Source organism: Mytilus californianus, unplaced genomic scaffold (genome assembly GCF_021869535.1).
Source record: "Mytilus californianus isolate M0D057914Y unplaced genomic scaffold, xbMytCali1.0.p SCAF_1, whole genome shotgun sequence".
In the NCBI taxonomy this organism is placed as follows: Eukaryota; Metazoa; Mollusca; class Bivalvia; order Mytilida; family Mytilidae; genus Mytilus; species Mytilus californianus.
In genome coordinates this window covers 141,558,070-141,583,240 of record NW_026262581.1, presented here as the reverse complement: position 1 = coordinate 141,583,240, position 25,171 = coordinate 141,558,070, and the positions used below count along the sequence as shown (strand labels likewise).

Here is a 25,171-nt window from a genome sequence, read left to right as displayed (position 1 = left end):
CTTATATCTGGTATATGTTTAGGGTCATGGCATCCATTAATCCTATACCTTGTGGACCTACCTATAAGGCTAAATAACTTATATCATGTACATGTTTCTGGTCATGGCATCCATTAAACCTTTACCATGTGGACCTACCCATAAGGCTAAATAACTTATATCTTGTATATGTTTAGGGTCATGGCATCCAGTAAACCTATACATGTGGACCTTGTGAAGAAGGAAAAGTAAACACTAAAGCTGACATCTGGTGTTACAACTGTGAAGAAGGATTATATTTAACATGTTCTAGTCACCATAAAAGATCCAATGGAACTGGTGATCATAAGACTACTGATATCAAAAGTTATAAACCTCCTATTAGAGCTATCAATACAGAATGTGACATACATGGTCAACAGCTTAACTTGTATTGCCCCAATCATTTAATGCCCTGCTGTGATGAATGTATTCCTTCTGGCCATTTAAAATGTACGGGAATAAAAAGTTTAGCTAGTGTTGTGGAGAAAACAAAGATTGAAGAAACAAAAGAATCTGTAGATAAAGATACCAACTCCATCTTACATCTCTTGGATAAAATGGTAAGTAACAAATCAACAAACATCAAAACTGGAGAACAACAATGTGAATGCATAAAAAAATCAATTGTTAAAATAAGGAATCAAATGAATAAACATTTAGACCACCTGGAGAAGAAATTATGCCAAGAAGTAGACATCATCTGGAATCAGGAAAAGTCAAACGCAACAGATTTAATAACTGAAATCAAAGAAAAAAAGAAAATGCTCATAAAAGTTCATAACAATTTGACAACAGTAACAACACAAAGTTCAAAACTCCAATCATTTCTAGGTGTACATCAGATTGAACAACAAGTACATAAATATCAAAGGTATGTCGAAGATCTGGAAAATGATGACAGGGCAAAAGAATTTGACATCAAAATGAGGCAAAATGATGAGATAGAAAAGATACTAAGGAAGTTAGGATCACTGGGATACCTGGGAGAAGTAATGGTTGTTAAAACAGAAACCGCCTTGAATAGAGAAACAAGTGTGAGTAGGAAAGCACAAGTACAATCACGAGAACAATCCAACATAAACAACATGACCATGAATATTGAAATAAAAATAGATATAAACATAAAAAAGTACAGCAGTGACATGATTTGTCTGATGGATGGAAGAGTTATAGTTGTGGAATGGGGAGGAAAAGTAAACCTACTTTCTTCTGATGGCAAACTACAGAAACAATTACCTATACCTGATGGAGCCTTCTGTATTACACAGATCAACCAGGACACTATAGCCATAACTTATCCTAAGACGGGACACATTCAGATCTTCAATATGGAGAATGAAACGGTTACCATAGTTATCACATTAGACATACCATGCTATGGTTTATCATTCTCCAATAATTCCCTGGCTGTAGGTTTGCGTGATGATGAAATCCGTATTATAGACTTTGAAGGAAATACACTGAATTCAATACAAGTTGAGAGTAATTCAGGCCTTTTCAACCTTGTTTATTGTAATGACAGAGTAATCTATAGTGATGATGATGGTAAAGCAGTATACAGTTTTGATGAATCAGGTAAACAGATCTGGCGATATACACAGGATTTAACAGGACCAAGAGGACTTTGTAAAGATAATTATGGTAATATTATTGTAACAGACGGTAGATCTGATAGAATAATAGTAATATCAAAAGATGGAAAGGATAGTAAAGTACTGATTTGTGAAGAGGATGAACTGAAGTGTCCTTGGTGTATTTGTTTTAAGCAGAATGAGAATTCAGGTTTTATTTGTAATATCAATGCCACATACTTGGCAAAATTCATTTTATCTTCTGAATAAGTTTCCCATTATTTTTTATATTTCACATAATGATCAATTTGTTTTACATTAATGATTAGGAGTTAACATTCAGTAAGGACTTTAAAGCAATAACTCAAAGGATATCATATCCTATATACAATTGAAATTTAGTGCAAAACTGATTTTGAAAAAGACGAAAAGTAATTGAATGAGGAATTAAAAGTATCATAAAATTTCTAACAAAGAGATTAATAAATTATAAAACTTCCACCCATGCACACCACTTGGAGTCATTTCAACATTTTCACAATAGTTTTTTTCATTGAATAATACTATTTTTTTCAATAAATACAGTCTTTTTAGTCGATAATTGTAAAAAGATTTTTTCAACTTAAAAGATCATTTTAACTGATTTACTTTTTGGCTGCATGTTAAATATCTGGCATCAATAACTATAAGTTACTTAGTTAACACATGTATTTTTTATTAATTTTTAATGGTGAATATTTATTGGAGGTACTTATCTGACTAAAATCGTTAACGTTTGGAACGAATAAACGATAGATAAACTGGGATGCTATTCTGCTTGAGTGATTTACTTTACAAAAAGGTGGACACTTTAAATTTTAAAAGGACTTAACATCAGTTTGATTTCGTTTAACGGGGGTGTGGCTTATTAGTTTGACGTAACTTAACCATATCTTAAAACAACTTAAATGACCTCAAGGGAATCTATTTGACTGGTATTGAAATGATTTGAAATGGATTAAAATAAATTGAAAAACAATTTTAATTTTTGTCAATCAAATTTAAATATTCAGTAATCTTTTTCAAAATGGGTTAATACCTTTTTGGCCAATCAATCTAAATTCTGGTTACTAGTGCAGTGTATAACCTGCAAATGTTTTTCATACACCTTCCAAGTTTATTCTTTATAGTTTATGCATAAAATAGTAAGTAGTGGATGAAATTACATGTAAAACAAATTTGGGGCATGAATTTTTAAGGAAAGTAGCGATTTGGTCCAGTTTGAAAAGGTCATATTAGTATGTCTGAAGCTGTCAAACTGAAATACAGACCCACTTAACATAAAATTATCCACATTTTGAGTTAAGAGCCGAGAGAATTTTCTATAATTTTGTTATATATAATTTGTCCCAAAAGAAATGCACTATGAAATAACTGTGTTCTCAGGCCAGATATTTGATAAAATAATAGTGATATTACTTTAGATCTCAGGAAGATAAGTTCACAAATTTATGTTCTGAACAGGTCACCTTGCTTAGTGTTCATGGAAACAATGACTATAATGAGGTCAATTAATGACAAAAATTAATTGATTGTTGCTAATGTAACACCATGACAAATTATTTCATGCATATTCAGGAGTTTAAACAAGTTTAAAACAATCTCTACAAAAGGCAGCTTCAGCAAGGTAGGTTGGCCTGAAAGGTTGGAAAGAAGTAAGTTCAAGATGGGTTAAATAAAGGCAATAGTAGTATACTGCTGTTCAATAGTCATAAATCGATTTAACTGAAACAAATTCGGGTCAGAACCAAAACTGAGGGAAACACATCAACTATAAGAGGGAAATGGAACAACAGAAACACTGAACTAGCTGCTACAAAACCAATCGCCAACATACATAGAAACATACTATTTGATAACAATTGCCATATTCGACTTGGTATTGGACATTTTAAGAAAAAATGGTGGGTTGAACCAGGCCAGGTTTAATGGCTAGCCAAACCTCCTGCTTATATGGCAATGTTAAAAATACTGTAAAATGACAACATTATGTGACAGGAATACAGTACAATAAATGCAAGAACACTCAGGACAGAGAAATACATAAATAATATAATAGTACATTTCAACATGTCAACCACAGAATAAGAACGACCACCTAAAATTAATTGCCGACAGTACACAATACAGCACAATAGAATTATGAACTGTGCGTCACAGGAATGTATAAATGCCACAAAAAGTGATGTAACAGGTAAATTTCTAAAAATAGAATATAAAATTGGGATTAAGTTTGTAATGGTGTAAATATTTGATGTATTTTCTAACCATTACAAGAATATTAATATAGAAGTGTGTTAGTAATGGTGTAATTATCTGTATTTTATAACCATGTCAGTTTTCTTCTAAATCCAACTGAGTAAAAACAAATAAATCCTGTGCATATAGATGCTTTAAACTAAAAAATTTTATCCTAAACTTTTGATGTTTTTAAAGCAGGCTAAAATACTACTTTCACAAAGAAATAGTTTTGATATTCTATTTATACAAAATAGCTTCTTTTTGGCACATCCCATTCAAATTGACAAAGATGTAATCCCTAAGGTATGCATTATTTGTGTTATAAAGTCAAGTTTTGGTAAAATATTTCATGATTCTTAACCGTTTTTAGCATAATTTATTTTGCCCACCACCCCTTATCCATAAGGAATTGCATCTAGAGATTTAAAATCATCATTGGCAACTTTTGGTAACAGAAAATTCTGGATCCTAGGTTGAGGTTAAGTGTTTCCTCAAGCTTTTAGGTCAGTAAAACGCATAAAATCATTGTGTTTTGATAATGTATCTAAAATATACTCTCTTTGACATATTCCCTATTTCCATTCTCAATTTTAGCTTTGAAGCATAGAATGTACTCTTATGAAGAGATTTGTTTAACCTTGTAGTAAGTGAACCTTGTCCTTTAGACTGCCACTGGAAAAAGAGGGCATGTTGGAAAGGGGCAGAATTTTGCAGACCTATCTGACAAGTGTTTGAATGGTTCTTTAACATGCAGAGTATAGAACTTGTCTCATGAGAGGCATAGGATTTAATGTACTGATTTCCACCAGACATGGCTCACTGCGTTTTTTACCTCCCCACATCACCAAAGTGATGCTTTACTTTTCACAAGGACTTAGAGCTGGAGAAGTCTAGGGATAATTACATTTCTATATCTTAGTCAATCTTTGGGGTCTTTGATTACAATGATCATTCTTCAGTTTAATTTCATATATCCTAGTCCATTATAACAACTGTAACACTGCTTTAATAGAAACTAATACCCCATTCACACTTGGACATTTAGATCGATTTAAACTATTTCAGTTCATGTTAGATCGATTTAAGGGCCAATGTGAACGCTTTGAATCAATCTTGAATCAGTCTAAACTAAAACACCAAAAGATTTAGTTTTGTTTGATAAGATCTAAGGTGAACTGATCTAGCTTTGAATGTGAACACAGAGATCGATCTAAACTAGTACGATTAAATCAAAATAATTTTGTACCATGTACGGCGGAAAAATTACACGTGCAATTTATTACAAAATGGAAGACCAACATAAAAGGGCTGAAAGTTAGCAAAACTGTAAATATAAGACCAGCAGTATCACATTTGAACTTAAAATTTAAGTGAAACAACTACTTCATCCATTATTTTTGTTTGCAAGCTTGTGTATCAACACATTAATTTGATTAAATATTTCTGTTTAAACACTGTGTTTACATTTTCCTTGGTAATAAGGTCAGATTGATTGCATTTTTACTTGTAGTGTGAATGCAGTTGTTCAGATTAGACTGATAGAGATTGTTAAGATTAAAGATAATGTGAACACTAACCAATATAATATGGGAATAAAAATATAACTGAAAGAATTTTATACAACTCTAAGTTGTGACATCAAATATTTCACTAGAAACTGTCTCTGAAGAGGTCCCATAAAGCCCTCCCCATTGACAGAAACAGAGATTAATTGGAGGTCATATCAATGTTAAGGCTTTCCTAAAAATATTTGCTCTAATAGCCTTGGGTGTTGCTAACCAATATACCTGGGTGTTGCTACCCATTACCCTTGGGAACTTACACATACCGAGGGGTTTCTTCAACACAATCTTTGTTTAGGCATACTCAATAAAACTTACATAATTTTAACTCACAATATTGGAATTATTGATTAATTTGGTGAAAAAGTAATATAAAAGCTTCAGTGAAAATTATAAATAAATGTATACCTCACCAAGTGTCCTAAATAATGAACTTTTACCACATCCATTTGGTCCGCATACCAATACATTCATACCAGATTTTACCTGAAAATATAACTTAAATTAATCATCTGGAACCTCAGTAGGATATTCAATAGAAAATAATAATAAATAATTGAACAAGGTAAATATAGTTAGTTTAGATAATTAATGTTTCCTGAGGCCCTCATATACAATGTCAGCAACAGAGAGAAGCTGGTAGCTACTGCCATTTTCGTATATTTGAAAATAAAATGCCTCGCCGAGCGCAGCCTGATACGACCGCAGAGGTCTAACCCTGAACAGTTGGTGCAAGTTTGGACACAATATTAAAGCTTGATACTGGCTGAATTTGGATTGTGATCAAATTTTTGACATAATACAGTGTTCTCCCCAGGCCCTTAAAGGACAGCGGGCCTGCGATGTATAATTTTTTAGCGTGGTGCTATCAGTCTTACCGTAAGTATAATTTTTGTCCGTGGTGCTAAAATTTTCAGTAAAAAAATCGTAAATCGGTAAAGTTTTAAACGACTTGTTAAATCTTTTCGGTGAGGTATAAAATTCCAGGTGAAATTTGACCAATTCAGACCAGTTCAACCCAGATTGTTTACACCACGTGATCGATTTACCTTACGAGGTTAACCTTGTTGATTGGGTTTAATTGATGTAATTAACACTTGTTACATGATTCTTTTGTGTTTTAATTATTAAAGAGATCATAACTTTATGATCACAGATAACTATTTTATGGCTTCACTCACTACCCAAGCGCTAACCCATGACAAGTCGGCAAATACTTTGTACACAAACAGTGCTGACCCGATAGCTGTACACACGTCGGTTCATTTTTTGTACATAATAAATTGTTGGCTCATTATGTATAATTGACAATTATACATTCCTCAATATTATATTATAGTATTATATGTCTCTGATTAAACCATGGCCCAAATTATCTTTAATTATGACATAGTTATTGCATGATAGTCGGGTTTCAAACTATAGTATCTGTCAACAAGTAATTCAAATGGGATGGACATCTGTACATATCACATGACCCAGTTAGTTCAAGAAGAATATTCAAGTTTATTTACAATTAATTGCTATCTATTTTATAAATAAAATGCATGGCTGTACCTTCAAACTGGATATCTATATCCATTATTAATGAATTACAGAAGTAATCTTGCAAATTTTATCCATAACACATGTTAAAATCTATTTATATCTTCTTCCTGTTATTTAGGCTGGAAAATAGGGATTTTATTTTGATTTTTGGTGTTTTAACGCCACTTTTAAACACCGCTTTTGGGCTATTTCGTGGCGGCCAGTTTTTATTGGTGGAGGAAGCCGGAGTGCCCGGAGAAAACCACCAATCTTCGATAGGAAAACTGACAATCCTAGTCAATTAAGATTGGAGTCGAGTGCACCCGCACGAGCGGGGTTCGAACTCACAACCTCATCGTTGACTGGCTAGTGATTACAGTAGTAACTACTTAGACCAATCAGCCACCGAGGCCCCTGGAAAATAGGGAGACTTTGTTGTTGACATTGATATGGTTACTTATAGATCTATAGACCTAAGATAAATTTATAGTTTTAGGAATTCTTTTTAAATGGATCATGACAAATAAAGATTTAGATTTCAGTGCAGTATTAAGTCTGTATCTATGTTTGATTATCACCAAAGACAAGAAAGGTTAATATTTACATGAAATTTATGCCAAAATGTTTTAAAGTTTATGAAAAATTTCTTTTTATTAAAATTTAAGATAGAAACTGGTTCAAAGATAAAGATGTTGCACTTTAAACATTAAAGTATTTTGGGCTTTTAAAGACAAAGTTAAAAATTTAGTCATCTATAAAATATTATATTCTATTGCAATTAACTTATATAAACAAATGAAAATTCTATTCTGTTAATATTGCAAATTATTCGTTACAATTTCCTTTCAACATCCCAAATAAATTTGAAAGATGTAATGAGAAAGTCAGTACTCAGGCCATTCATTAGGAGGTGGTACTCGGTACTTTTATCCTCCTATGCTACTGATAAGTACCGCCTGAATTCAGGAATTTTTATACAAGATGTTCATTGAATATATTGAAAAGTACCACCTACAAATAGGAGTGTACCAGTCAACATGAAAGATAGTGAAACTCCTGAGTACTCCTTAACTGTCTTATTCACAAAATATGTTTTCAGTATTTTGAGATTTTCAATGAAAATCAGACTTAATCTCACCTCAAAATCCAGTTCTTCTATTAAAACATCACCATTTGGAGTAACCAATGGTACTTTCTCAAATCTGAAAAAAACATGAAATGATCCCTCAAAATAATGAAACAATAAGAACAGTATTCAAATACTGAAATGATAATGCTGGTGTACTCAAATACTGGAATGCTGGTGTACCCAAATACTGGAATGATAATGCTCGTGTACCCAAATACAGGAATGATAATGCTCATGTACCCAAATACTGGAATGATAATGCTGGTATACCCAAATACTGGAATGATAATGCTGGTGTACCCAAATACAGGAATGCTGGTGTATCCAAATACTGGAATGATAATGCTGGTATACCCAAATACTGGAATGATAATGCTGGTGTACCCAAATACAGGAATGCTGGTGTACCCAAATACTGGAATGATAATGCTGGTATACCCAAATACTGGAATGATAATGCTGGTATACCCAAATACTGGAACGATAATGCTGGTGTACCCAATTACTTGAATAACGCTAGTGTACACAAATACTGGAATGATAATGTTGGTGTACCCAAATACTGAAATGATAATGTTGGTGTACCCAAATACTGGAATGATAATGTTGGTGTACCCAATTACTGGAATGATAACGCTGGTGTACCCAAATACTGGAATGATAATGCGGGTGTACCCAAATACTGGAATGATAATGCGGGTGTACATACCCAAATGAAAAACAGTATTGAAAATATTTCTGACCAGCTCATACTGCCAACAATATCAGAATACTGTGAGCATGAAAAAATTCAGAGTAAGGTTTTCAAAACAATTTTCAAAAATATAGCTGGCAGACATTTTCCTCACATGTAAAAAAAATAAATATAAATTGCAGATACATGTATATTCTTTATGAATTCAATAAATTTTCATACCTATTTGCAGCGGGGGAATTCAATTAATATTTCATAATTACATAACTTAAGGCATGTAAATTAAATATTTTCTGTTTTCAGGTGTTTTTTTCTGGTCAGCAAAACATGCAAAATATATCAACGATAAAATTCAACAGAATGTGTAAAATGACTGCCATTTAATTAAACTATCTTTACACTGGTCAAAGGGCAACAACTCTAATGGCATTTGGGTTTTTAATGTTTTTCAGTAAATTTGCACTTTTTCAGCAGTCAAATTTACACAATTTCTGTGGCAGTTTTTAGTGCTGTACTACTTCTTTCCCTGAATCAGTGGTTTTAACTTGTATTAATTACATAGTTATGTTCATATTTTTCACTGTTTTCTTCATTCCACATGTGAATAGCTTACCTGACCCTAACACTATTAAATGATTATCAACTTTATTTATTCCACACATATACATGCAGATGTCTGTTGTTCAGTTCTGTTCCCTGTTTAACAGATGGAATAGCTTACCTGACCCTAACACTATTAAATGATTATCAACTTTATTTATTCCACACATATACATGCAGATGTCTGTTGTTCAGTTCTGTTCCCTGTTTAACAGATGGAATAGCTTACCTGACCCTAACATTATTAAATGATTATCAACTTTATTTATTCCACACATATACATGCAGATGTCTGTTGTTCAGTTCTGTTCCCTGTTTAACAGATGGAATAGCTTACCTGACCCTAACATTATTAAATGATTATCAACTTTATTTATTCCACATGTGATACATGCAGATGTCTGTTGTTGGGTCCTGTTCCCTGTTTAACAGATGGAATAGCTTACCTGACCATAACATTGTTAAATGATTATCAACTTTATTTATTCCACATGTGATACATGCAGATGTCTGTTGTTCAGTTCTGTTCCCTGTTTAACAGATGGAATAGCTTACCTGACCCTAACATTATTAAATGATTATCAACTTTATTTATTCCACATGTGATACATGCAGATGTCTGTTGTTCAGTTCTGTTCCCTGTTTAACAGATGGAATAGCTTACCTGACCCTAACATTATTAAATGATTATCAAATGTATTTATTAGTGTTATTGTTCAATTACTTGCTTTTGCCAGTGTAACGTTGCATGTTCCTATTCTTGTACATGTTTATGAATAACTTGTGAAGTACATCACCAGGAAACGATACTTTATTACAAATAACAGAACACATACGTAGAATGGGAGAGTCTCTTAAAGAGTCTACTCCCCTTTAGCAGTATATAAAGCTTTGAGTTGCAGCACTTAGTGAAAATGCTTGGTGATAATAATTTATGCACTTGACAATTGAACCAAGTATTCTTATCAAAATGCTGTTATACTATTTGCAATGATAAGAAATAAACCATGAACTGAGTATGGAGAGTATTAGAATGCAGTACACCCAGTGCTAGAAGCAATATTCTATTTAACTTTAATTTGTGAAAGTAATACACCTAGCTATAGTACAAATGTATATAGATATATATCATTTCATGTCATATGTTTATGAACCACTGTATTTGTTATATTGATAATCAAGCAGCAAATAGTACAATTTATCAGTAATTTGTACATTTTCAGTTTGATCTTACTGCTAATATTGCTTGATATTCTTGCTGATAGTCAGTATCGAAAATGCCATCATTCTATATATATGAACTTCCATTATGATTCTTATTGTTATTTCCTTAACCTGAGGCCAACATAAGTAACATGGTGAAACTCCAACTCGAAAATAAGGAAGAAGTTAGGCATATGACAGTTGTTTTCCATTCGTTTGATGTGTTTGAGCTTTTGATTTTGCCAATTGTTAAGGTGGTACCCAACACCTTGACTAATATTAATTTGGCTCGTTTAATTTTCATAAAATTTTTACAAAATGTTTACTTTGACCCTTTGACAAAAATATAAAAATTTCAAAAAATTTGAACCAACCACTTTATCAGAAAAATTTCATTGTTTATATAGCAGTTTGACAAACACTAATTTTGATCATTGAGAAGCTTAATATTTCCTTAACAATACAACGTAATTAAAACGTTTAGCTGATTTTTACAGAGTTATCTCCCTGTAGTGTTAGGTACCACCTTAAGAGACTTTCTGTTTTGAATTTTTCTAGGAATTTCAGTGTTTTTGTTGTTTTACTTTTTACAATACTATTTGACTATGGTAGTCATGGTATTATTTGATTGTAGATTTAGACCATGGATTGTTTACTTAAAAACTTATTGTAACACATCCTATATACTGACATGAATTGTTTAGAACCAGAAAATTTATTTTACATGGCCTTAATATGTTGAATACTTTTTTGACATTCTGTAAAATATGATATAACCATAAATCCAATATAAACCCAACTTTATACTTAGCCTAAAAAGAAACCATTCACAAATAGCAGTTTCGTTTAATGGTTTCTGAAGTGACCAAAGCATGCAATGGTTACATTGGCAAGTACACAATAATGATAAATAAACATGACCATACCTTATTATGTGATCTTGAGGGATGATTTTACCACTGCCAGGTTTAAATACTTTATTATTTTTCTTTTGTCCTGAAATAAAATAAAATATTACATTTTGTCTTCTCTCTATTATAAATTCTGCTTAATTTTCCCATTATAGATTTAATATCCCACAACAACTTGGAAAACAACTCTTTTTATTCCTGTTCTTAATCTTAAAGTCATATGAAACGCAATGATATTAATGTTTAGGGAATTATTGAACCAATACTAAACCAAACCTGCGTGCATATTTTTTTCCAATTATTGCCATCTATAATATATAATCATGTCTGGATGCATAGACATGGTAAGTGTCTTTTGCTATGCATGCATCACCTGCCATGGGAATCCACACTCAGTCAAAACATCACAATTAGATCACCTGTCATGGTCAAAACATCACAATTAGATCACCTGTCATGGGAATCCACACTCAGTCAAAATATCACAATTAGATCACCTGTCATGGTAATCCACACTCAGTCAAAATATCACAATTAGGAATATCACACAATCAGTAAATTACAGATCAGACAACTCTACTATACAAGCTAGATGATAGAGCAATGTTAATTTGATGCTTTTTATCTATATTTTCCTTGCAATCCCATTTGTTAATTAAACTTTGTCATAACAAAATGTTGAAAGATTTTGGTGTATTCAAATATTTTTTTTCAGAATTGGTTCATACTATCTTCCTTCCATCATTTCCATTGCACTTGACAAGTGTTGTTGACAATTTCTAATAAGAGGTGTTATTTTATGGTTACTGCATACCAAAAAGCTGTCGCCAAACTAGAGCTCAGAAAGACAATAATTCAACAGCAGTGCATTTCCTGAGAGTTTGGATAAAATAAGGGTTTTCTACTATAAGAAAATCTACGTCTTGTGTTATAAAATAAAATTTTGCAATTCAGTTATATAAAACATAATCATCTGTTTTGTTAAATTTGAAGGATCATATGACTTTAATAGTGCGTTGCAAGTCTTCTATAGGGATCTTAGGTATATATTACCATAGGTTATAAAATTCTGTAGTGTCATTAAACATGCAGATGAGTAGTTACAACTATCTTCTTGTCATTTAATATTAAATTAAAAGTATAAAAAAACAAAAAATAATAAACAACATGGAAAAATATTACTATACAACAAAATACTGAGGCCAAATAAAACAATATGTCTGTTTCCAGTTATATTCAAAAGGTTAGGTAGGCAGTTTTGTTTGTTTTTTTAGATACAGAATGGGAGATAACTCTGTATTTTACAGGGTAATACCACTATTGTTTATTCCCTATCAGTCTTTGGTAAATTCTAAAAATTGGGCAGAATTTATCTTTGTTTCAAATAAAGAAATACTTGGCATAAGTAAAATTTTATCCTGTCCAGAACTACAGTGAAAATTTCACAAAGCATTTAATTGCATATAAGAAAATAACCATCACTGAAAGTAAACCAAGCAACTTTTCGTTCCTTTTTTCCTGTTTACAAGCTTTAGCATGTTTAGTAACCATGCCTCCTCAAGTTTCCAAAATATTTTATTGGAACACCAAATAAGAAAAAAATGGTGCCTTGAAACACCCAAGATATATGTTTATGACTAAGAAATAAATGTTCTGCAATGAAATCCGGGGTTAATTTGATAAGATAGGTAAAGGAAATAATGTCTTCTCATAAGATAAATCATACAGTATGAGAGATAACTCTGTATTCCATAATAGCTTTGATAATAACAATTAATTTTAGTATGCATGAGTTGTAACATCATATTTGTCTTACCACTCTGATCAGAAACCATGGTTCTTTCATAATGTCCTTTGTTTAAATCATCTAAAACTGTGTTTAACTGTGTGATTCTGGCCGTGAACCTAGAAATACATAAACCCATGTTAAAAAATCATCTGCTACTTAGTGTTAGAACCGTAAACCTAATGCATAAGAGGGACAATTCTTATTCATAGTGTACGCAAGTATTTTTCTCCCAAGAAGAGTTCTGAAAATGAAGCCAGGCTGATGTCACCTGTACTTTGAGTTTTACGATATATATTTAAAGATTTAAATTTACAGTCACATAATTATCAACAATTTCACTGTCAATGTGAGTATGATGTGGGATATACATCAATCAGACAGCAACCCAATCACAAAAATAATCAAAAGACATCTAAAACGGCAACATCCAGTCATCATTTATAGACAGCTGTCTATACAATATGTCAAGCTGAATTGTCAGGAGTCTATAAAGGTTGGAAGGTTTTGTAAGTATGCATAAAAGGAACTATGGGGTAAAGATCAATGAGAGAGTTATCAAATGACACAAACAAAAACATCTAAAGGATTCAACAATATACAAGTGACTATTCAAAATGTCAAGCTCTGAATCACACTGAATGTGAAAAGCTGTGAATCAAAACCAGTTAAAGAGATACTGAATCAATATGTTGCTGGCCACCATGGCCATAAACTTCATAAACAGAAATAGATGTAGTAATTGTGATATTCATAGATTGGTACATTGTGGTCTTTTGTCTTTTTATAAGATGTCTTTGTGCTTAGTACTGATCTGATGAATCAACTTTTAACTGAATTTTACAGTTAGTTCTTATGATGTGTCTTTAAAAGACTGTAATTCTGTGGTTATAGCTTACTATATGTTATAGGTTTTGCTCATTGTTGAAGCGGTACAGTGACCTGTAATTAATCACATCCTTATCCTTTTGTCTCATTTGCAATCATACAGCATCTTGCATTGGGTGAAACATATACTTTTTGCACTTATTGGTTATCATGACTTTTAAAATACTTACCCAGCTAATCTGGTCATATCTCTGCCAGCTAATACAATTCTACCTATAGCCTCCGCCATTCGTACTAACATCCTGCCACTTTTATAATAATCCTTTACAGAATAAAACATAATAACTGATGATGTAACATTAGATTCAAAATATTTGGAAGGAGAAAGTCGCTCTGATTTCTGTTTAAATTCTAAATCATATAGCGATAAAAAAAATTATTATCAGGCCTCTTACCATGGTTTGATTTAAAATAGACAATTTAAGCAATTTTACAAAGATTTTGTTTAAATGTTTATTCTGTAACCTTAAATACCTGTGATGTTTCTTTATAGTAACGATAATATTTGTATGATTGATATATTTACCTCTAATCTCTCACTGGAAGTGCTGTTTAAATGGCGTGGATCTGCTAAATCTAAAAATGGTCTACTGACAACTAAATAACCAAATACAGTTGCTACATCTGAAAATACACATTTAAAAATGGTGTAACACAAAAAATATATAACATATATATACAACATAGTGTAACTGCCTAACAGAGATGTAGAAAATCATTCAGTCCTAATCAGCAAATTGGAAGAAGGTTCTACAGCCTTCCCTATCATGTCATGTGTCAGTCCTGCTGTCCAATAAAAAAAACGTCAAAGGACTGGTAAATTGACAATTCTGACAGATAAAATTTTCTGATCCTTTTTTCACATTTTGATCAATGGAACAACTTTTCCATTCTCAATCTGATCGCACGTAAGTTTTGGGAAACCTCCATAGCGTATAAATATACATGTTTTGACTGGTTTCCAGATCTAAAGCATGAGGACTTTGAAGCAAACTATGTTTCTGGTTACCAGTTGTTCACTAATGAGCATATGTCTTTGAAAAAGCACAGGCCTGCCCAAGTGAAACAAACTCGGGTTTGATTGGACGAGCTAGATCAAACAAATCAAGCTGTTGTTGAAACATAAGAAACTAGAACAGAATCTGAAGTTAAATTAAACCAATCAATTGAAAATGACAAAATTGAACATACAGTAATTGAAAAAAAAGATGCAGAAAACTATACTGAATCAGACTCTTCATCAGAAAGTGACTTGGATAATAAACAAACCAAACAATCATCTTTCTTTACCTGTCAAAATTTGCTGCAGAAGAATAATTATAAGAAATGTTTTGCATTTCTATATAATTTTTATCATCAATTAATTTTACCTATATTTCATAGGTTATTCATTAAATATGAAACAGATGTAGAGTGTAACTCAATGAGACATATAAATACCTAAAAATTTATATAAATCAATCATATAATCAATATTTGTAGGGCTGCCATGCCAGATCTAGAACAGAAACAACAAGAGTGTCAGTCCCACTGAACTATCAGAGTTCTGGTCATCTCTGGACAAATATATAACACATTTATACTGTCAGGAACATTTATTACAAAGCTGTGATCTAACATCACAATTAATTTCCATAATATCTTGTTTCTTCCAATTCTAACATGTCTAATTTCAAATACAATATTAGTAAAGATCAACACATTTGTATCATGTTGTATAATTTGTCTTTTCTATTTCTCTTCCTTAAGCTTTATTTGTGAATAGGAGTAATTTATAAATAGACAAAGTATAGATGATGTAATAAGAATTGGTTTGTATAGAAATGTTTAAGATAACTTACATTTTGCTATAATATTATCTACAAATCCCATCTGCATCCTAAATGATATAAAATTCCGTAAATGTCGTACCTATGAAAATGATAATAAATTGAATTCATTTAGTAATATTTAAGAAAATAAAAGAGATAAATGCATTATTTTTTTTATAATTTTCAGTAATAGTTCAATGAGCCAAAGTTGTATGAAAACTGTGACATAGCCCATTTACTGTAACTTGACCTTAAACAGTAAATTATGTGATTAATAATGTCAAATTTTGGATTATTTTGAGGGAAAATTTAGTTTTTTAAACATCAAATTCTGATAAAACTAGAATATAGGTGAAAACATGTCCAATACTTAACTCCAGGGTTATTTAAATACCCAGATGGATAATAAACAAGTCTCTGTGAGAAAATAAATAGTTCACAACAACAAAAATGGAAATAGTTGACAGGTATGCTAAACGACTCGTAGAGATTAACACCGATCAAATTCTTCTTTCATTGACAATATTATAACAACTATTCTATTCTTATCCTGACTTACCAATTTTCTAAATGTAGCTATAATAATGGTTTGTTCTCTTTTGTTTCCTTGGTAAAAAGCTATTTCTTCACTGAAATAAAACAAAGAATTCAATGGTTACATCTTCCTTAGCAAGGTATTGTTGTGTTAAATCTATTTCTTGTTCTTCATCATAAGGACTGTACAGGGAAGCAGATTAACATTTAGTGACCAAGAAGACTGATGCCATTTATACAGATCTCATGAATTATTATACTGAAAAGTAGTTTTAGACAGCTACTTATGAATATCATTTTAAACTGTTTTCTTTTGAAGGTAGAGTGAGAGACCCATATTCGCCGCATAATTCGTTCATTTCCACTTACATCCGACCTACATTCAAATATTTGGAACTTTTTATGAAGGTTTCAGAAATTTAACTATATGAAACAAATGTTTGATAAAGAAATTATCTTCAAAACATTGTTTAATTGTTCTAAAAACGAACGCAAACTCAAGAGGAAATCAAGTTGCTCGTGTACCATGGGGGACACATTTTTGCTGTAATGTATGATATGACCATCCTCATTATCCTGGTATATTATAAAAAAACGAATGTTTGCAATTACATGAATTAGCTTGAGAGATCATTCCTATACGATTTTTCTCACAAATATTTACTTTAAGACTGCGCATGATTGCCATATAAATCTTACATAATTGCCAAAATCATTTAAAAACACCTGTGTATTTCTCAATATGTGCAAATAATCTTGGAAATGGGGTAAAGAGGAATATCAACAGTTGTAACATTACAAACAGCCTTTACCATCTATTTAGGCAAGTATTGGGTAACGGCACACACATTTTACAGAAAAAATAGCAAAACGGCGAAAATGTGTCCAAGGCGAATATGCGCCAACCACTCTACATGTTTTAATTGGATAGATTCAGAAAAGCTTAATTAGCTCAAATGCCAAACATGTTGATATTGTAGCACTTTGCCGTTTTTTTCTACTATAGTTCCAAAGATAATTGGTGAAAAAAATGCAAACAATCATTATTTAAGGGCAATGACTACTACAAGAAATCATTTCAAGGGTTTGGTCATAATTACAAAAAAACATTTGTAGATCTTGCATTACTGATAAATTTTGGTGCTTACATTTTGTCTTCAAAAAACTATTTTTTTAATTAAAAACTAATTTAAAATATCTTTTTACTGGTTACCTCTTATTTATCATTCTAAATTAAATGACATGTTAACTTGTTATCAGTTCTAAAATGATCATAAGACTGGTTACCTGTTAGTTATCAATCTAGCATTAACATATATGTTTACTGGATACTGGCTCAAAAATGATCTTGAGACTGGTTACCTGTTAGTTATCAATCTAGTATTAACATATGTTTACTTATTGGATACTAGCTCCAAAATGATCTTAAGACTGGTTACCTGTTAGTTATTAATCTAGTATTAACATATATGTTTGCTGGATCAAAAATGATCTTGAGACTGGTTACCTGTTAGTTATCAATCTAGTATTAACATATGTTTACTTATTGGATACTGGCTCAAAAATGATCTTAAGACTGGTTACCTGTTAGTTATCAATCTAGTATTAACATATCTGTATTCTCCCTCTAACTTTTGTTCTTGCATGGTAAACTTTCCAATAGGTCGCCGTAATCTGTTGAAAAGGGAGAGGAAGCTCAGGAACTATTATATTCACTAAATTTAATCATACATGAAACATGAAACAAATAATTTTGATATTCATACATGTATATCAATATGAATATAATCAACTAAATTTTAAAATCTTAAGCCAAAGCCATTACAGAGCCATAAGCATATAAGTAAATAAATGGGGAATTGTCCATGGGACACAGATGATGTCCCTGCTTGCATATAACGTTATAAAGGGACATAACTCAAGAACGATAAAAGTTACCCTACAAAAACTTGTACTTGATCTGAGTTTTGTGGTAATAAGCATTGTGTATAAGTTTCATAACATTTGGTTGAGGCAAACTTAAGTTAGAGAACGGAAACGAAAAATTTAGCACTTTTTCTATTTGTAAAGGGACATAACTCTAGAACGGTATAAGTGACACCATTAAAATTCAAACTTGATCTGTGTTTTGTGGTAATAAGCATTGTGTGTAAGATTTATAACATTTGATTGAGGCAAACTTAAGTTAAAGAACGGAATCGAAAAATTTAGCAATTTTTCCATTTGTAAAGGGGCATAACTCTAGAAAGGTAAAAGTGACACCACCCAAATTCAAAATGGATATGTTTTTTTTGGTCATAAGCATTGTGTATAAGTTTCATAACATTTGGTTGAGGCAAACTAAAATTAGAGAATGGAAACCAATTTCGGGATGTACGTACAGACCAATAAAGGATAAAACTTAGTGCCCCCTCTGCTATGGTGGGGGCATAAAAAGCAGTAGCCTAACAGATTATATATAATATTAACAGACAAATATTCTTACATATAAACATATCTGTATAGGTTAGGTTGTCTTGAATATAAAGCCAATTTAGCTTGGCACTTGTGTTTAACATTTCGAAATTTTTACAATACACATGTATATGAATGGGGGGGGGGGGGGGGGTATTTATAACCCCAGCCAGACATCTGTACCCAAATTTGTATGCTGAGAAACCATAATTCAGGGACCTAGATATATAACTAGTTCTCATAGGCCACTGGGCAACCAGGAATTTTAGGCAAGGTACTCTCCAAAGGTAATCATTTTTCATTCCCATCCACTAGGCTGTCATTGTTAATCAACACTTCTTTTTACACTTTCTTCAAAACTAGTATGAATGAGAGGAAATTGAGGACAAAAATTTATAAGACAGCAAGCCGACAACATGTGTAAACCAGAATATAGTATTCTTAAACAGGAAAGCTGCATTTTACTTCAGAGTAGACAAGATAAAAATTAAGACTGGCAAACATATAAATATAAGAAAATCATGTTTCCTCTGGTAAAGGGCTGGCAGTTTACATACGTTGTTAAGATAAGTCCATAAACTTCTAAATATTTATACATAACAGCTGGACCCTGAAATAAATTACCTTGTTAAGATAAGTCCCGAAACTGCTAAATATCCTAACATAGTTGCTGGACCCTGAAATAAAACAATATCAAAACTATAGAGATTCAAAGTAAGTAATTGATAAAGAGATTTAGATCAAATAAACAGTAAATAACACTTCTTGAATGTACATATTCTTCAAAATAGAAAGAAATTTAAAAAATTAACCAAAACAATATTTTAGTTTAAATTTGACAAAATGTACAATTACATTAATATCATATTAATGTTTTTTTTTCCTGTTTTCTTGTTTACACATTTTTCTTGTTTTGAAAAAGTTATCCAAGGTACTTAATTTTGTGTTTTAAAACATTTTACTTTTTTCGAAAATGCATCTGAAAGTAAAGCATGCACACATAAAGATGAAATTTAATTTCAGGAAGTTCTGATTTGTAGTTCCTGAGAAAAGTGCAACCAAAATTTGATGGGAAGGACAGGAGGAAGATGAACAGATGAAAATCAGTAAACCTCCTCAGAGTAGGGGTTTAATATATATTTACCTGTGCTCCAATACTGCCAGTTAACTTAATTGTGTATAACCCTACATCCAGTAACGGCTGAAAATATAAAATATCTTTTAAGTATTATCATCAGCTGTTGAAGGAGCTATCAAAGTCATGTTTACTGATGTGACTCAAATTCTCATATTTGATTAATAAAACACTAAAACTTATATCCAAATTACAAAAAGTATAAAATAAACAATTAACAATGCATGGACTCGATAATGTTTATCTGCATTTCATGTGCATTTTCATCTTAGACTAGACGCTATCTAATTAACAGTAACTAACTCTTTACCTTACTAAGATTAGAGTATTACTCATCCACACTATCCCAGAACTTCTGTACATCCTGAGTGAGTAACTGACCCATACCTTACTCAGATAATAGTATAACTCTCTAACAGCATCACAGAACTTCTCTTCATCCTTTGTGAGTAATTGACCCATACCTTACTCAGATAATAGTATAACTCTCTAATAGCATCACAGAACTTCTCTTCATCCTTTGTGAGTAACTGACCCATACCTTACTCAGAAAATAGTATACCGGGTAACTCTCTAACAGCATCACAGAACTTCTCTTCATCCTGAGTGAGTAACTTACCCATACCTTACTCAAATAATAGTATAACTCTTTAACAGCATCACAGAACTTCTCTTCATCCTGAGTGAGTAACTGACCCTTACCTTACTCAGATAATAGTATAACTCTCTAACAGCATCACAGAACTTCTCTTCATCCTTTGTGAGTAACTGAATCATATCTTACTCAGATAATAGTATAACTCTCTAGCAGCATCACAGAACTTCTCTTCATCCTGAGTGAGTAACTGACCCTTACCTTACTCAGATAATAGTATAACTCTCTAATGGCACCACAGAACTTCTTTTCATCCAAAGTGAGTAACTGACCCTTACAGTTACTCAGATAATAGTATAACTCTCTAACAGCATCACAGAATTTCTCTTCATCCTGAGTGAGTAACTGAACCTTACCTTACTCAGATAATAGTATAACTCTCTAACAGCATCACAGAATTTCTCTTCATCCTGAGTGAGTAACTGACCCATACCTTACTCAGATAATAGTATAACTCTCTAACAGCATCACAGAATTTCTCTTCATCCTGAGTGAGTAACTGACCCTTTCCTTACTCAGATAAGAGTACAACTAACAGTATCAAAGAACTTCTTTACATCCTTTGTGAGTAACTGACCTTTACCTTACTCAGATTAGTTTAACTTTCCAAAAATATTAAAGAACTTCTCGTCATCCTGAGTGAGTAACTGATCCTTTCCTTATTCAGATAAGAGTATAACTCTCTAACAATATCATATAACATCTTTACATCCTTTGTGAGTAACTGAATTTTACCTTTCTCAGATTAGAGTTTAACTCTCCAAAAATATTAAAGAACTTCTCTTCATCCTGAGTGAGTAACTAACCCTTACCTTACTCAGATAAAAGTATAACTCTCTAACAGCATCACAGAACTTCTCTTCATCCAGAGTGAGTAACTGACCCTTACCTTACTCAGATAATAGTATAACTCTCTAACAGCACCACAGAACTTCTCTTCATCCTGAGTGAGTAACTGACCCTTACCTTACTCAGATTAGAGTATAACTCTCCAACAGCATCACAGAACTTTTCTACATCTTGAGTGAGTAACTGATCAGCATTAGATATTCTGTTATCTAAATTACTCATTTTATAGTATGTGAACCCCCTGAAATTGAAATATTTTCATATTTTTAACTTATATTTAGTTTAATCAAAATCTTTTCATATATATATATATCAGTATACTTCATCTCATATTTACAATTTCAAATCTTTTAACATATAGGTTGATTGATTAGTGTTTAACGCCACTTTCAGCCCTACTGGCTATTTCGTGGAGGTCAGTTTTTATTGGTGGAGGAAGCCAGAATGCCCAGAGAACCACCTACCTCTGGCAGGAAAACTGACAAGCCTAGTCAATTAAGATTGAGTCGAATGCACCTGCAACATGCAGGGTTTTGGAATCACAACCCGAAGTGTTGACCGGCTAATGATACAGCAGTATGACTAATTAGACCCTTTTGGTAATGTATTGGATAAAATCTAATTAATCTTAGACTGGGGTTTAGACAAAGCTGTGAATAATTCTCAAAGACTATCAAAGTTCTGTCACTAACACCAAATTCTCCTAAGAACAACTACAGGTTCTAAAGATCCTGTGTCACTAGGTCTTTGTGCACCTTACCAAATGGGCACCCTCAAACATTTTAGACTAATATTATTTATAATTCATGACTAAAATCTGTATTTTGTTGAACCCAAATTGATGATCATTTTTTCTGTTTACAGTTTCTCCCTATCTTCTATAGTTTTTGCCCAAAACACAAAAAAGTGTTAAAATTGTCATTCAAGCCAAATAACTCCTATTTGAAGACAACTGACATATTTATCTAAATGTTAGTTGGCCAGCCTGACCTATTTGCAGATCTTGTTTTGCTGATCATCTTTGATTTTTTAAGTTTCTACCTATCCATTATAGTTTTCAAGATAACAGGCAAAAACATTAAACAAGAGTGCACACTCTGAAATGTCTCACCTGTCTTATTGATCATTGATTTCATGTTGAAAGTCTGTAATATGAAGGTTTTAATACAAGTATCTCATAAACTTAACATTATCAATGTACTATGAAGATTAAATGACGGTCAGATGAACCATGCCAGACAGACATGTACACCTTACAATCATTCCATACACCAAATATAGTGGTCCTATTGCTAATAGTACATGAGAGACAGATCAAACCACAAAATCTTAACATTGACCAATAAACCATGAAATGAGGTCAAGGTTATAGGAACCCTACAAGACAGACATGTACACCTTAATTACAATCATTCTATACATCAAATTTAGTTGACCTATTGCTTATAGCATCTGATAAACTTACAAAATTATGAAAAATTATCATTGACCAATGAACCATGAAAATGAGGTCACGGTCATATGAAACTTGCCAGACAGAACATGTACACCTCACAATTGTTCCATACTCTAAATATAATTGACCTATTGCTTATAATAACTGAGAAATAGACCAAAAAAAAAAATAAACATTGTCCAATGAACCATGAAATCTGAGATACAAACTTGACCACGTAACTTTAACTTTGATCACTGATCCATGGAATAAGGTTGAGGTCAGGTAAGCCCTACCTGATGGACATGTAGACCCATATATACCAAATATAATCATCCTATTACTCATAATAAGTCAGTATTTCACTAAACAAAAAAAACTCTAATTTTTTTTCAAGCAGTCACTGAACCATGAAAATGAGGTCAAGGACAATGGACATATGACAGACGGAAACTTCGTAACATAAGGTATCTGCACACAAGGTAGGAAGCATCCAGGTCTTCTACCTCATGAAATATAAAGTTTACGTCGTCACCACCACCTCCAGATTGTAATACCTATGTCTCTCATACTGGCTAGACAAATAAACTGTTATCAGAGAGATATGTCTCGCTTTTTTGAAATTTTGATTATGCAAATGTTGAAATTAAAATGGCAATACTTAACAAGTTAGGCTAATATTCATAGTCAATGAACCATGACTGAGGTACATGGCTAATATAAACCATCTCCATGTAAATGAGATGCGCCAATGCTAATACAACTGCATACCAAATATCATTGACTTATTATAAGTTATTCCCTTTAAACAAACCTAAACACAAACATTAACTTGTAAACTATGTAAAAGTTTCAAAATCAATGAACCATGAAGAGGGGGTGGAGCTATATAATCTCCATGGAAACAATACTTACAAATGCCAATAAATTTGCATACCAAATATCATTGACTTAACATTAGCAGTTCATCTTAAACTGCTCTTATCACAAACTAATACATGTAAACTAAGCAAAAGTTTCAAAGTCAACAGGCCACAACTGAGGGTATCGTGCCAAATATTCTCCATTGAAATGAGATGTACTGATGCTTATACAACTGAATACCAATTAACATTGGCCTACCACTAATGGTTCCCCTTGAACTGACCTAATCACAAACTAATACATGTTAACTAAGCAAAATTTTTAAAGTCAATAGACCATGACTAAGGGGGGCTGAGCTAAATAATCTCCATGGAAATGAGATATGCCAATGCTTATACAACTGCATACCAAATATCATTGACCTACCACTAATGGTTCCCCATAAACTGACCTAATCACAAACTAATACATGTAAAATAAGCAAAAGTTTCAAAGTCAATAGACCATGACTGAGGGGGCAGGGCCGAATAATCTCCATGGAAATGAGATGTGCGAATGCTAATACAACTGTATACCAAATATGATTGACCTACAACTTGTGGTTCACCACAAACTAGACCTAATCACAATCTAATACATTGTTGACGCTGCCACCGCCGCCGCCGGAAACAGCATACCTATGTCTCACTTTTTGACTTCGTCAAGTAAGTCAAAAATGATAAAAATCATCATTTAAGGGCAATAACTACTATATATTATGAGTCAAATGACCCAAGAAATGCGACTTAACACAACATCAAACTTAAGACTAAAAGCTGAGGGCACAGAAATCCAACAGGTAGATAAATTTACTTATCTAGGAACTGTGGTTAGTACAGAAGATCCAACACAAAAAGACATTAAAAGTAGGCTAGCCAAGGCAAGATCTGCATTTCAAAGACTACGACCCATTTGGAAGTCCAAACAATACAACAAGAAAACAAAAGTAAGGCTAAATAACAGTAATGTTAAATCTGTCCTTCTGTATGGAAGTGAATGCTGGAAAGAAACAAAAACAGATATGAGATCGCTCTCAAGTTTCCACCACAATTGTCTGAGGCGAATTTGCAAAATCTTCTGGCCAAACCTTATTTCAAATGAACATCTCCCTGGAATGACTAAGTCCACATGTATCCTCAAAGAAATACAAGTAACAACAGAGGCGCTTCAGATGGCTGGGGCATGTTCTCAGAATGCCTGTATCTAATATAACCAGGATAGCT

General features: G+C 32.3%; 1 protein-coding gene across 2 annotated transcripts in view; it reads right to left on the bottom strand.

Annotated features, from left to right (window-relative positions):
* LOC127737600 (ATP-binding cassette sub-family D member 3-like) overlaps nt 1–25,171 on the bottom strand; it is a 125,089-nt gene that overhangs the window by 78,014 nt on the left and 21,904 nt on the right. For both annotated transcript variants that reach the window (XM_052248439.1, XM_052248448.1), the window contains exons 9-20: nt 21,728–21,851; nt 20,116–20,172; nt 19,596–19,648; nt 18,102–18,191; nt 16,543–16,612; nt 16,014–16,083; nt 14,699–14,796; nt 14,343–14,434; nt 13,315–13,403; nt 11,514–11,583; nt 8,100–8,163; nt 5,843–5,920 (exon numbers count right to left, since the gene is read on the bottom strand). In XM_052248439.1, the coding sequence (XP_052104399.1) occupies nt 5,843–5,920; nt 8,100–8,163; nt 11,514–11,583; nt 13,315–13,403; nt 14,343–14,434; nt 14,699–14,796; nt 16,014–16,083; nt 16,543–16,612; nt 18,102–18,191; nt 19,596–19,648; nt 20,116–20,172; nt 21,728–21,851 (955 nt within the window). The remainder of the gene's footprint in view (nt 1–5,842; nt 5,921–8,099; nt 8,164–11,513; nt 11,584–13,314; nt 13,404–14,342; nt 14,435–14,698; nt 14,797–16,013; nt 16,084–16,542; nt 16,613–18,101; nt 18,192–19,595; nt 19,649–20,115; nt 20,173–21,727; nt 21,852–25,171) is intronic.